Genomic DNA, 13617 nt, shown 5'->3' on the forward strand with positions numbered 1-13617 from the left:
TGCCTGCTGACGGTCCCTGCAGAGGCGGGGCACACTGGGAGGCAGAAGGAATGGCCGATAGTGTCCAAAGGCTTTCTGGGTGTCTTTTTGTATGTCGTTCATTCTCTCTTGGCTTCTCTTCTCCCCTCGCTTCCTTGGGACATCTCCCTCCCCATCCCTTCTTTCTACTTCTCCAACTCACCTCCACCCTCCTCTCCTCTCCTTCTTGGCCCCTCACTCCATTCTTCTCCTACCTCTTGGTCCCCAATCCATCAGTTCCTCCTGCTTCCCCTCCCCCATCCCCACATAGGCCTCCAGCTCTCTGCCTGTCTTCTGTCCCTCACCCCCTTCCCTTGCTATTGGTCTCAATCTCTCTGTCTCCTTCTGTGTTGATAATTTGATGATCAACAATTGATTTGATTCTTTTCTTCCCTTTTCTCTTTGATTTGATTCTTTTCTTCCCTTTTCTCTTATTTAGTATCAGGTGTGGGTTTGCACTCTGACTGTGTAAGCCCTGTGCAACGGTGCGTTCAGAGTAGGCGAGGAGGTGGCAGGTGCAGTGGGGCTGGTGGTGCTCATTTGCTGCGTGACTGCCTCTCGTGGGGGGCTTGTCCTGAGGTTTACACGTGCTTCATTTTTGACTCCTTATTGTCAGAGGGGTTTCAGGAATCCCGTGAGTTCAGCAGAAATGTAGTATAGACAGGGCCTCAGATGATCTCCCTGTGCCCAGGTCCTTTGGAAGGGGGTGGGGTCTCTGGGAATGATTTCCCAGGTTAACGAAATGGGGCAGGAAGGGAAGTAGAAAGCAAGGGGGTCTACGTGAGCAATTCCAAAACAAGAAGATCAGGCACCGAAAAGGCAGGGCTTTCTTCTTCACCCTGGAAGTATCCTCAGGTCAAACAGGGAAGTTTGAATCAAAAAGTGTTACGATATCCCTCTTATCCCTCAACAAGTACGATAGAATGCTTTGTCCACGGCAGGTGTCTGATAGATATAAGTTAAATGAATCCACCTAATACTGGAGTGCATCTTTGAAACTCTCCTCTAACTTCCCATGTATGTGCTGAGGATGGTACCTCATCCCATGTCCTAAGCCTTGTGTTTTTCAAGAAAAACGTTGATGGAATAAGTAGTGTTGAGGTTTTTGGGTAATGATTTCACCTTCCTCTTGGGTCCTCATTGCTTCGCCTTTGGTCATTGGAAGAACTGCGTGTTCCAAGTGGCCGTCCACATCACACAGGTGGCTGGGGCAGTTCTGGGAGAGAGTACAGAGTGTGAACTGCCCTGCTCAGTTAGAGGGGGGAAGGGAGGGAGAGGCGGAGGGACAGGTTGGGGGCTGGTTGTTTTCCCTGGCTGCAGCCGGCCTGCGCCAAGTGGTCATCCTCATTAACATTGAATTTCAATTTTTCTTTTATTGTAAGTGCAAGACCTTCTGGTCACAAGTCATACATGTGCACTGTGGTTCATCCTGGTTCTGGAAAGTGAACATTATCACACCTCTGGAGTTTCTCTTCTTGGTGCGTCTCATTGTGAGCTCGCCAGGGGCTCCAGGAGTCTAAGACTCCTCTGGGCAGGCCGGGCCTGTCTGCTTTCCTTCAAAGCTCATTTGTATTTTTATGTAGTGATGCCAAACAGGGAAAATGGAAAATAGGAAAGAAGGGGAACTGGCTCAGAAGCTTGACAGTCTAGGTAGAATCATAAATATACATTCAAGGAAATAAAATACCGGAAGTACAAGCAGTCCTTTATATCTTGGTTTTTTTTTTTCCGCTGGCATTTCATGTCCCTCCTTGGAGCTTACGATCGGTGCAGTTACTTACACTTATGTTAAAGGAAGCTGTGTGTAAATAATTTCATTTCTTAATAAATTAAATAACCCTATATTATCTGGCATAGATAAAATTGTTCCAGGCTAAACCCCTGAAATACATACATCACATCTGGATGTGCCCATAAAGTAAAGACACTTTGCCCCAGGGCTGTGGTTTGGCAAGTCTTTGTTGGGCATGGTAAGGGAGGGGTAAGGCATTCTTTAATTTGGGTGGGCAGGAGTGTCTTGAAATCCCCACGAAGGCCTCCTGTTTGGTGGACTGCTGCTGTGCACTTGTAAAGCCCTGCTTGAAATTCATCAGGAGAACGCTGGAGTTTTCAAAGGCTTAGCACAACAATGGCTGTTGACCATGAATGTTCTCTCTGGATCTCCTTACTTTTAATGCCTTTCTTCCCCTTCTTATCTTGTAAATACAATGAGGCTGATGCTCTAAATAAAAGAAGGCTGTAGGAGTGTGTTCAAGTCTAAAATATAACTATTTGTAATTGGTGTGATTAGTCTAATTCTTTATTGTATGGAAGTGTTGTGAAATTTCTTACGAGGAAACTTTAATGCCCCATTTTTCCTTTGTGCTAATATCTTTATTCAAAAAGATTCTACATTTTAATAGATTTCTCTAGAAATTGACTTTGTGATGTATGCACATTCTGTGAAAGATATTAACTTCGAGTTTGAAGAATTAATTTAAAGTTCCTGGCAATGCAAAAATAAGTAAGTGTATAAATAAACCAGAACTCCACAGGATCCCTAATGTTTCACAGTCTGTTGTCTTTCATTGCTTAGAAAAAGAGCTATTTCAAATCTACCGCTGCTCCCTACACAGCATGAAACATTTAGTAGTAAATATTTCATCCACAGGTGGATTTTGGATTAAATCACAGTGGGTTGTGGTTTTTTTGGTTTGTTTGTTTGTTTTAAGACTGTGGCTTTTCCCCACTGCTTTTTTTTCCTCTGAAAAAATGCGGCATGCGTTCAGAGTTCCTCTGCCACTTCCTTCCCCAGACCATGACTTATGTTCTCATACCGGGAAAATCCCACGTTCCATTTTCTGACGTTATACATTTTCCCTTTAATCTTTTCCAAACCCCCATCATCACTAATGGTGTATCTTGTTGTCTGCCACTAAAATTTAAGAATATGTAATAAATTAAGGATGGTTCTACATTGCCTTTTATCTGACTAGCATCTGTGGGTGTCAGCTGCCAACAAGTAGCTCGGGTGTCTGGGCCGCTCCTGAACGCTCACAAGCTGACACACTGTCTTCTGATAAAAGGTACCTTCAAATATGCATGCGACTTTCAATATAACTTTTGTATGCTTGAACACTTCCTGTAAGAGAATCGCTCGACCTAATAAAATGACTTGGCTGGGACTTTGGATATAAATATTGCTAGAAATTATAGAGCAAGCATAAATACTTCACTCTGAGCTTTGCCGAGCATTTTCAGGATGTTTCTGACCACAATTGTGAAACCTAAGCTTATCCCAGAGGAAGGGCATGGGAGCGGGGAGGACAGAGTTAGTCACGCAGGATCACCAGTCCTCCCAGGGAGACTACAAAGTAATAGCTACCCCCAACATGGTTTCAGTGGTGATAAAGGAAAGGTTTTGTTCTTTTAGTTCTTATCTAATCAGTTACCCTTGTTTTGATGATCTGTGTACAGCCCTCATCTAAAAATCTACATGTCTGAGTTCAGACATACCTTGTTAAGACTGTCATGTTCAAACAGAACACATATTATGTTCTCCAGAGAGACAGTATGTCCATGTGGGTGATAAGAACTGAAATCAAAGCATTGCCAGTTTTATATTTTAATGGAATATTTTGTTCTCCTGATTCTGTTCAAGGTGCTAAAAAAAGTGTGTCTCTAAGCTGACATTCCTAATGAGTGAAGTATTTATTTTATTGCTCTAAAGCTACCATTGTAGAGAAAGGTTAGTATGTGGTGGTGGTGGTGGTGATGGTGGTGGTGATGGTGGTGGTGGTGGTGATGTTGGTGGTGGTGCTGGTGATTTTGGTGGTGGTGATGGTGGTGGTGATGATGGCGGTGGTGGTGGTGGTGGTGATGGTGGTGGTGATGATGGTGGTGGTGGTGGTGGTGGTGGTGGTGGTGCTGGTGATTTTGGTGGTGATGGCGGTGGTGATGGCGGTGGTGGTGGTGATGGTGGTGGTGGTGGTGGTGATGGTGGTGGTGGTGGTGGTGGTGATGGTGATTTTGGTGGTGGTGATGGTGGTGGTGATGATGGCGGTGGTGGTGATGGTGGTGGTGGTGATGGTGGTGGTGGTGGTGGTGATGGTGGTGGTGGTGGTGGTGATGGTGGTGATGATTGTGGTGGTAGTGATGGTGATGGTGGTGGTGATGGTGGTGATGATTGTGGTGGTAGTGATGGTGATTGTGGTGGTGGTGGTGGTGATGGTGGTGATGGTGGTGGTGGTGATGGTGGTTATGGTGGTGGTGGTGGTGATGGTGGTGTTGGTGGTGTTGGTGGTGGTGATGATGGTGGGGTGGTGATGAAGGCTGAACCTGAGACATGTTCTGCTGAATGCTGAAGTCCTTCAGGGTCAAGAGATGACTTTCCCCTTATACACATTCCTTTTATTTTGTACAACACAAAGCTCATGAAGAGAAAAGAACATAATATATTATTTTCTTAATGCAGTTTTGCGTTTGCTATTTTATTCCACAGCTTTTAATTTTATAATGAGATCTTGATGACAAGTTTCATATGAACAGTGAGCTGTCATTAATTGAGTAGGATCCACTGTGTCAGTTTCTTTGTTCTGTCTTCCTGCTTGTCTGATGGATTAGAAAGTGGGATGGTTAACAAAGGACTCACTAAGGTACTAGAGGGGTGTGTTCCAGACTAATTGGTGTGAATGCTAACTTTACAGTGCTGATAAGGTGTTCTTTTTAATCATCATTTTCCAACGTGTCTCTGGTAGTATGATCCTTCCCTCTCCTGTTCCCTCTGTCTGCAAAACAGAGCTTAATAAACAGAAGAACACATATGACTGCTTGCTTTGTCCTGATCTTAATTCCCTAGTTTTAAACAAATCCCTCACTGCTGGCTCCTCATCTCTCCCACCACATGCTGAGATATACTCGGGGTGCTATAAATCATTCGGAATTAGAAGCTGTGCTCTGCATCTGACTTACTGGCTCATATACGCCCACGTCCACCGCAACTGGCAAACGGTGGTGGTTTATTTTGGGGCTGGTATAAGAGGCTGTGTCTGAAGGCTGTGTGTCAGATAGGGGCTGAGATTGTCATGTAATGTGGCCTCAACTCTTGTCTCCTTGCCCAGACTGCACTCTCGAAGCTCAGCCCAAATATGTTAGAGGTGGGAAGCGTTACGGACGAAGGTCCTTACCCGAGTTTCAAGGATCCGTGGAGGAATTTGCAGAGGTGACAGTGATTGAGCCACTCGATGAAGAAGCAAGGCCTTCACACATCCCAGCCAGCGACCGCGGTGAGGTAAGAAATTGGACAGGCACATCCTTCTGGATCACAGGTGTGGATAGCCATGGATAGCCACATCACAGTGGTGCAGAGACAGGAGAACTGAGGGGTTTGTGGCTTTTCTCAGCCATTTTTTTCAACTACTTGCTGATCTTATTACTTGCCTTTTGGATATATGTGACTACTTTTTCTGTTGTTTATACGTTTCATCTGTTTCAACTTTTGGAGAGCTGACCTTTCTGTGCATGCTTTATGTTTATACATTTTTGAATTCAGTTATTCTTATACTATCTGAGGTCTGCCACTTCTAGCTCTTCTTGGGAATATCTCTCTCCTCCACAGCACTGTTATTTTTAGTTATGTAAAAAGCTAACCAGCTCCTTCCCCGCAGACTATAAGACAGCCGCCGTGACAGGTAAGCAATGAAGGCAGTGTGGTTAGGCATTTCAAGAGCCAGCATCTTGTCTTCTGTGGTGGGACGAAGCAGCTCTGCAACTTCATCCTTGTCCCAGTGCCCGGCAGTTACCAGGGTTCTTAGTGGTTCTGTCCCACCTGGCATGTCTGGCTCCCTAGCAGTCAGAGATTACCCTGCCTCCCTCATCTCCCTTCTTTCCATTTGACATGGTGCTATAATCTACCAATTAAGGAGAAGCAGTGACATTTTCTTGTTTCTTTACGGCTCATTTACCAGCATACCATTTATAGAACATGATTGAAGGTGCCATGCTGAGCAAGCTCTAAATATTTCTTGTAAATCCCAGCTTACACTGGGGATGCAGATACTTCAGATGCTCATATAAGCTGGGAAGGAGACAAAGTGCCTCAAGTTTCTTAAAGTAGTCTGTAGATCGTAGGTTGATGGGGGGAATGAGTGTTTGTTGCTGTCTCAAGTCCATGTTCAGCTTGCTGAAATCTACAAGAAGCTTGCTCCAGTTATGTCCCCAGCAGTCAGACATCTGGCACCTTCACAAACCCAAAGATACCTACAAACCCCACAAACTCAAAGGTAACTGGAAAGGGCTCAAGTATTGAGCAAAAATGAAAACAACCACAAGTACTGCGAGTTAGAAGACACGTGACTGGTCTGCTGATCAGATCACCTTTTTTTTTTAAAATCCAGTGATACCTATCCTCACAATAGAAGTAAAGGAGCACTGGCAGAAATGTGAGTGAGAAGAGAGGAAGAAAAGCAGCTAGAGGGGAGAAGGGAGACAGAAACCACAAAAATGGTGTGAGTGGTGCAGGTGAGAAGTGACAGCTGAAAACAGAAAGACCATGAGAAGCAAAAAGGAAAACATTGCCTAGAACATCACAGCACTGGGGACCAATGGGTCTGGGGCAGAGGCTACTTCCCATCTTGGTTCAGTCGGTTTGAGACCCTTTCTTGGGTCCCTTTGAGAATTTAGGTAGGGCCCTTTCCCCAGAAAACACATAGACTCACATGCACAAAAGTGTTATATGTACTATTTCAGGGAGGCAAGTAATTTGCATACTTCAGTTATTGCAGTGTTCATAATATCTTGCTATCAGGAAGGGTATCATTTTATAACATTAAATCTGTTTCATAACCCTAAAGAGTGTGGAATGTATCTGAGACATTTCTCTGTGAAAAAAATGGTTAAAATAGGTCTCAACACTTTACGGGGGAAGCTTTTCTTATACAGAAAACACCTTTAAGTCTAGTATCTCCTTTCTCCAACCATTTTCAATACCTGAGGCACTGTTACTTGGTGCTCACAAATTAAATGGTTGCTTGTTTTTTTGAGAAGAGAGTTTCTAGTTACCACCTGGGGATACTCAGAAATCTTCTTGGGCAGAGCTGATTTTGTTGCTGGCAGGATATTTCTTTTATCCTTATTTAATCTTATTTACTGATTTCCAGGGAGATGTACTGTTTAAAAAGTGAGGCTTTGGTTTTATGTGTAAATAAAATGAAGGGTTGAGGCCTGAGTCTGGGCAAAATCTTGCTGCTTTTGTCTTAGTGAAAGGGTATGTTGGGAGAATCATTTCACCCCCAATGAACTTCAGCTTCCCTAACTCCTCCAGAAACCTCTTAGGCGTGACCTTTTTTTTTTTTTTTTTTGCGGTACGCGGGCCTCTCACTGTTGTGGCCTCTCCCGTTGCGGAGCACAGGCTCCGGATGCGCAGGCTCAGCGGCCATGGCTCACTGGCCCAGGCGCTCCGCGGCACGTGGGATCCCCCCGGACCGGGGCACGAACCCATGTCCCCTGCATCGGCAGGCGGACTCTCAACCACTGCGCCACCAGGGAAGCCCAAGTGTGACCTTTTGACACTATCCACAGAAGCTTTAATGTAACGACCCACCATCAATAGAGAGCAAATAGAGTGCTGTAGAGAGTCATTTATCTCTGTGTCTGCTCTCCCCAAGGACTCTACTGACTTGACTTTGAGAGTCTGTTATATCCCAACCAGAAAGCCTCTAGTAGAATCACATAACACATTTTTACCTCCCCCCCTTTTTTTAATTGCTGAAAGTGGACTCAAACCAAAGTTCATCCAGCTGCTTTCTTGCCTAAAAATGAAGTGTTTTGCTAGCTGAATGGAGCCTGTCAGTTTTCAAGTTGATTCATCACTTTACAAAGTTAATAGAATCATGTGTGATGTTTTTGATGTTCCTCTTGGCAGTAAGAAGGGCCAGCCCCAGCTCCATGCAGTAACCATGGCCATGGGTCACATGCGCCGCCCTCACGGGCTGTGGCATAGTTTCTTCAGCGTCGGTCTTGTGGCATCCTGTTGTGTCAAGATAGCGCTCCTGTTTCCTGGCCAGTTTCTGCAATAGCCTCAGCAGTTGAGGGCCACTCAGTTGGCCAACACAGTTCACGCTCTGGGCAGCATGGCCTTGCCGTAGAAACCCTCCTCCCTTCTACAGAAGCTGCCTAGGGCTCAGCGGAGTGCCAGGTCATCTTCCCTATTCTAGAGTGGCCCTCAGGTGGGGAAGATGAGGAGAGCAAGATTCTCAATGAACTGTGGGATTTATTTGTTCTTAACTTACAAGGAGTTCAGAACCTGTCAGGAGTTCTTTATTGAACTTCTGGCTTTTTTTCTCCCTTTTGGTTGCTTCAGGCCCATTTGTCTCCTGCCCGTGGGTGTTAAGAATTTCTTCCTTGGGCTTCCCTGGTGGCGCAGTGGTTGAGAGTCCGCCTGCCGATGCAGGGGACACGGGTTCGTGCCCCGGTCCGGGAAGATCCCACGTACCGCGGAGCGGCTGGGTCCGTGAGCCGTGGCCGCTGAGCCTGCGCGTCCGGAGCCTGTGCTCCGCAATGGGAGAGGCCACAACAGTGAGAGGCCTGCGTACCGCAAAAAAAAGAAAAAAAAGAATTTCTTCCTTGGGTGTGTTTGTTATCAGGGACTCATACCTCATCTCAGTGCTGCTGGGCAGTATTGAAGGTGGGAGGGGGCTGGGTCTCCCATGACATGAATATTTCATGAGGAGTAGTGAGATGGGGAGCTGGAGGCAAGCCTTCTTGGTTTGATTGTGGGTTTCTTTTGACTCCTGGGTCCTGGCTTAGGGGTTCCTAGCTTGCCCTGAGACTGCAGTTTCTCCTGTCCTCAGACAGGCCTCATTTTTCCTGAAGACCAAAGGACCTGAATCTGTTGTCAGAAGGTCTGTGGAGGAGAAGTCTGGCTGTTGCTACCCAACAGGAGACTAATTTCAGCCCTAAGATGAATCAAGTAATTATCTCATGTATCTGAGGACTTGGGAGGGGTGCAGTGCAATGGAATGGTGTCACAAGCCACCTATACCAGCTGTCCTCAGGGTGGCTCGCTTCCTTCTAGGAACTCATCCTGTAGGGATATGTGAGCAGACAGTCATCTGAAGGGATAAAAGAGTAACCCCTTCCCTGCTTCCCTCTGGGGTTGTTCAAGAGTTGGGGAATTGCTAAGAGTGGACATTTCATTCCTAGGCTCCTGGACTAGTGGTTCACGATGATCTTTATGCATCCTTGTTTGGAAGGCCTTCTCCCACATGTACAACAAATTTTTATTTATTTATTTTATTTTGGGCTGTGTTGGGCCTTCGTTGCTGTGCACGGGCTTTCTCTAGTTGTGGCGAGCAGGGGCTACTCTTCGTTGCGGTGCATGGGCTTCTCATTGCGGTGGCTTCTCTTGTTGCAGAGCATGGGCTCTAGGCTCCCGGGCTTCAGTAGTTGTGGCACGTGGGCTCAGTAGTTGTGGCTCGCGAGCTCTAGAGCGCAGGCTCAGTAGTTGTGGCACACGGGCTTAGTTGCTCCGCGGCATGTGGGATCTTCCCGGACCAGGGCTCGAACCCGTGTCCCTGCATTGTCAGGCAGATTCTTAACCACTGTGCCGCCAGGGAAGCCCATGTACAATAAATTTATAGGTAATTCTCAGTAGTCATGATTCTCTGTAGTCTACTTGTAACTCCACCATTTCTGTCTCATCCAAGAAAACAGAAATGCAGGCAAGTAGGAGTGATGCTATTGTAGAGATTGCTTTCAAGCACCTAAATTTTTAACGTAAGTTCCATGTGAGGATCCAGTCTTCTTTAGTTACAGCAGTTTGGAACTCCCCCCATGACCATTCATGGTGCACCATTGTGATGGCTTGGGTGAGAACCCATGTTGTGACTGTGGGATCGCAAGTGCTTCACGCTTTGGCCTCATCCGCTGAATAGAATATATAAGTCTTAACCTTGTTAGGTGGTTGTGTTCGACTTTTGTTTCAGTCTGCATGTTAAAGCCCTAACATAAATTGTAAACATTTTAATCATCTCCACCCTCCCCTCCCCCCGTCTTTATTCAGTCAGTTTCTTTCCTGATGAACCAGAAAATATCTAACATAACTATGAAGTGTGTCTCCCCTACCAAGTTTACTTTACAAGGCCATAAAGCCTTTGTACAGGGAAAGACCACTGTAATCTTGCTAAATTTTCAGCACTAATATGTGTATTTCAGAATTTCATTTAGAAACCCCGAAGCAAAATGTGCTAGTTCGCAAGTGACAGGTGGGTTCCACTGTCTGGCTGAAATGTGCATCCACCTTCCAATTTACTGTGTTTACCTGGCAAATGGATCCCTTGGGAGTCTGACCTCTCATCTGGGGTGGTATTGAAAGGAAAGTGGTGATTTTTCTTTGTCTGTGGGATCATTTTCACTCAAGGCAATTCAGTTAGACATTCTATTCTGGATTAACAAAGGGCACATTCTGGAGTTTTTAGACTCTGAAGAGTATATATTCCCACCCCCCATATATGCAGTGGCTACTGAACTGACCTTGAATTTTATAAGGGTTTCTTCTAAGGGTAGCTGGAAGTTGGGGACAAAAACAAAACTAAGTCTTGGTTTTATTCTGTATTACTCAGACGTGGTAGGAAAGGTTGACAATGAATACAATTGGGGCAGGGCCACTTTGCTTTCTGCCCTTGTTCAAAACAGGGGACACCTTGTTAACTGTTTTCCTCCACAGGGAATAAATTGGGTCTAGTAAGATTCGTATCAAGAGCCAGAGGCTTTAAACAATGATTTCTTCAACTGTAGACAATAGTAGTGTAAGCCAAAACCATGCAGTTTAAGTGAGGACCTGAGAGAAAAGTTAAAGCCAATTGCTTCATTCAGCGGAGAATGGACAAGCAAACCAAGCCCTTGTGTCGGACTGTGAGGGTAGGAGGATGAGTGGTCGTTATTTAAAAACAAAAACAGAAACACAAAGAACCCCCAAACTGATTTTACTGCCCTCCATAAAATCAATCTTCTTCCAGAAGTGCGAAACTGACTTGTGTCCCCCTTATTTCCATTTTCATATATGCATAACTTTGCGGTTGAACTTCATAAATTATTCATTTACATTGTATAGAGTAAAGATTTCATTCTGGCGCAAACTTCTTAATGACTGAGAGAAGTTTTTCTAAGAGCTTTTGTAGTTGAAATGCACCTATTTTCCAATTACTCGCCCGTTACATTTTTTGTTCTAGTCCTTGACAAAGTAAGCAATTTCATTACTGATGCCATTCGTTTCCATCAAATAATATGACATCATCAGGATAGGTTTTTTATTAATGGAATTCCAGTGTTTCCCTTTATATTTCTTGAGTATTATTAGATCATCTCTGGCTATTCTCAGAGATGAAACACTCATTCAAGAAGCAACTATAAATCACTTGAAAGTGATATAAAGAAGCCCCTTCAAAGCTAATAAGATGTTTTCATTCTAACACAGATTCAGCTTTCAGACTTTCAGCCTTTGCTGTTCTGCTAAGTCCTCCTGTCTTGGCCCCAGAGGAAGTTCCCTTGGAGTCTAGCCCTCATTCTCACCTCCTTGCAGGTCAACAATTTCTAATATTTATTTTCCAACTAGAAAATAAAATCGACAACACATCAAAAGTTAACAAGTTAATTTTAATGATAATAGTAACATTTTCCAACTATACCATTAAGTATTTTTCAAATAGGAGAGCAGTATTCACTATCTGTTGAGAGCAACTCTGATAAGCAGGATACCACAAGCAGATGTATCAAAGAATCCCTTTCCTTTAAGGACTTTAAAATCCAGTGGACTTTAAAATCCAGTGAAACAAAACCAGTCCCCAACCTTGGTAGAAGAGACTTAAGGCTCAGATTTCTTGAAATTCAGCATTTCTTCACACTGGCAGTACTGAAGGCTGTTTGGCACCGTAGCGGGACTCATCTAAATGTGTGTGCATTTAAAAGTCATACATTGATTCTTGTTATCCCCAACACTTACTTGTAGCTTTTAACTGCTTTTAAAGATAAAGGAACTGATTTGCATTCTAGTCATGACAGCCCTGCAACTGAGCAGCTTGTCCCTGGGTTCAGAATAGAGAGATTGGGAGCGGGGGCTGTCAGGCCCCCTTTCATCGCCCCTTTGCCTTCCTTCAGATGCGGGAGAGGTGGAGATGAAGTCCTAAGAAGCGTGTCGCTGCAGAAACAGTAGCCAGCCTTGCTGGGTGCACTTAGCTTCCCTGCCCAGAGCACGGGCTTTATCGGTATTTAGGATTGTTAGTTAAATATGAGATAGATGCTGTGTTTTTAAAAGTCCTAAGGTTTCCATCATAAGTATCTCCTAAACTGATCCTGTTTTTCTGCAGAGACTTCCTGTGCTTACTTAAGTGCGCTGCTCTTGTAAAATGGACACCAGGGCTCAGTGTGCTGGGGGAGCTTTGTTGCTTTAATAAATTTCTCTTCTCTCTGGGCTTGCAAGTCTTTCCCTTTTACAAAAAAAAAAAAAAAAATCTGCTTAAGGCTGCTGAGATCAGTTCAGCAACCTCTGCTGGGAAAGAATAGCCCCGTGTGCGCCCCCCGTAATCGCTTTAATTAGCCGAACATTCTGAGGGGCACAAAGGTCTGCGCCGGAGCAGATGGCTGGTGGGTCTGCGGCTGGGCTCTTGTGGGAAGGGGCTGCACCAGACCCGCAGTCTGCAGATGCTGGCCCGGCCTCGGGGCTGGAAGCCCCGGGATCCAAGAGGCTCGGGCCATCTGTTCCGCCGTCCAGCGAAGCAGGTGTCCCTCCAAAGAAAGCATCCCTGAAAGCAGTGCAGCTCACGGGTGCAGGGCACCCTCGTCCAGCTGTAGGACAGCCCGAGAGTTGACCACAGTGGCCAGCGTGACTGAGACGCACAGCCCACGGCGGCGGTGCGTGGGACTCCCTTTGTCAGCCTACCTGGCGGTGCTGGGCACTTCTTTCTGCAGCAGCCTTTTTAGGACCGGGCAACCTCTGACCGTCTCCCCTCTGTCCGCTCTCACGGGGCCTGTTGGCCAGCACACATAGCATGGTGGGCCCTGACAGATGTGGCCACCCAGGGGACACTGTCCACAGCGCGGAGGGCCCCAGGGGAGGCCCTGCTCCTACGTTGAATCAAAAGTTGATTGCTTCATCAGAACTAACACACTCAGAGCTGGAGTTTCTACAGAGTTTATTCTGGGTTTGTTCTTAAAGCTGGCACTGGTCTGTCTGCTGTTTCTTTCCTCTGCCCTTGTCCTAGTGTTGAACACCCAGGTAGTAGGAATAGTAATTATAAAATTTATTTACTTAACAGACAGCACTTAATTCGCAGCAGGCACTGTTTCAAGTGCTTTCCAAATACTAGCACCCCCTCGTAGGTAGGTATTATTCACTTACCCCTGAGGAAACTGAGGCACACAGGGATTAAGTAACTTGCCCAAGCTTGCACAGCCAGTAAGTGAAGAGTCCGGCTCTGGAGTCTAAACCCTTAACCACTTCATTGTTCTGGCTGAAATAATAACAAGAGCTAACATTTCCTAAGAGCCAGGCATATGCCTCCGTGTCCCTATCAGACGGGTCACTCCCACTTTGCAGATGAAGTAAGGTGTCGAGGGGTCACACAA

General features: G+C 45.5%; 1 protein-coding gene across 1 annotated transcript in view; it reads left to right on the top strand.

Annotated features, from left to right (window-relative positions):
- The window catches only part of NIN (ninein), a 102400-nt gene that overhangs the window by 26435 nt on the left and 62348 nt on the right, over nt 1–13617 (top strand). The window contains exons 5-6 of the mRNA XM_060142723.1: nt 2994–3083; nt 5118–5287. Coding sequence (XP_059998706.1) covers nt 2994–3083; nt 5118–5287 — 260 coding nt within the window. The remainder of the gene's footprint in view (nt 1–2993; nt 3084–5117; nt 5288–13617) is intronic.

This window comes from Lagenorhynchus albirostris, chromosome 1, assembly GCF_949774975.1.
Source record: "Lagenorhynchus albirostris chromosome 1, mLagAlb1.1, whole genome shotgun sequence".
Lineage (NCBI taxonomy): Eukaryota > Metazoa > Chordata > Mammalia > Artiodactyla > Delphinidae > Lagenorhynchus > Lagenorhynchus albirostris.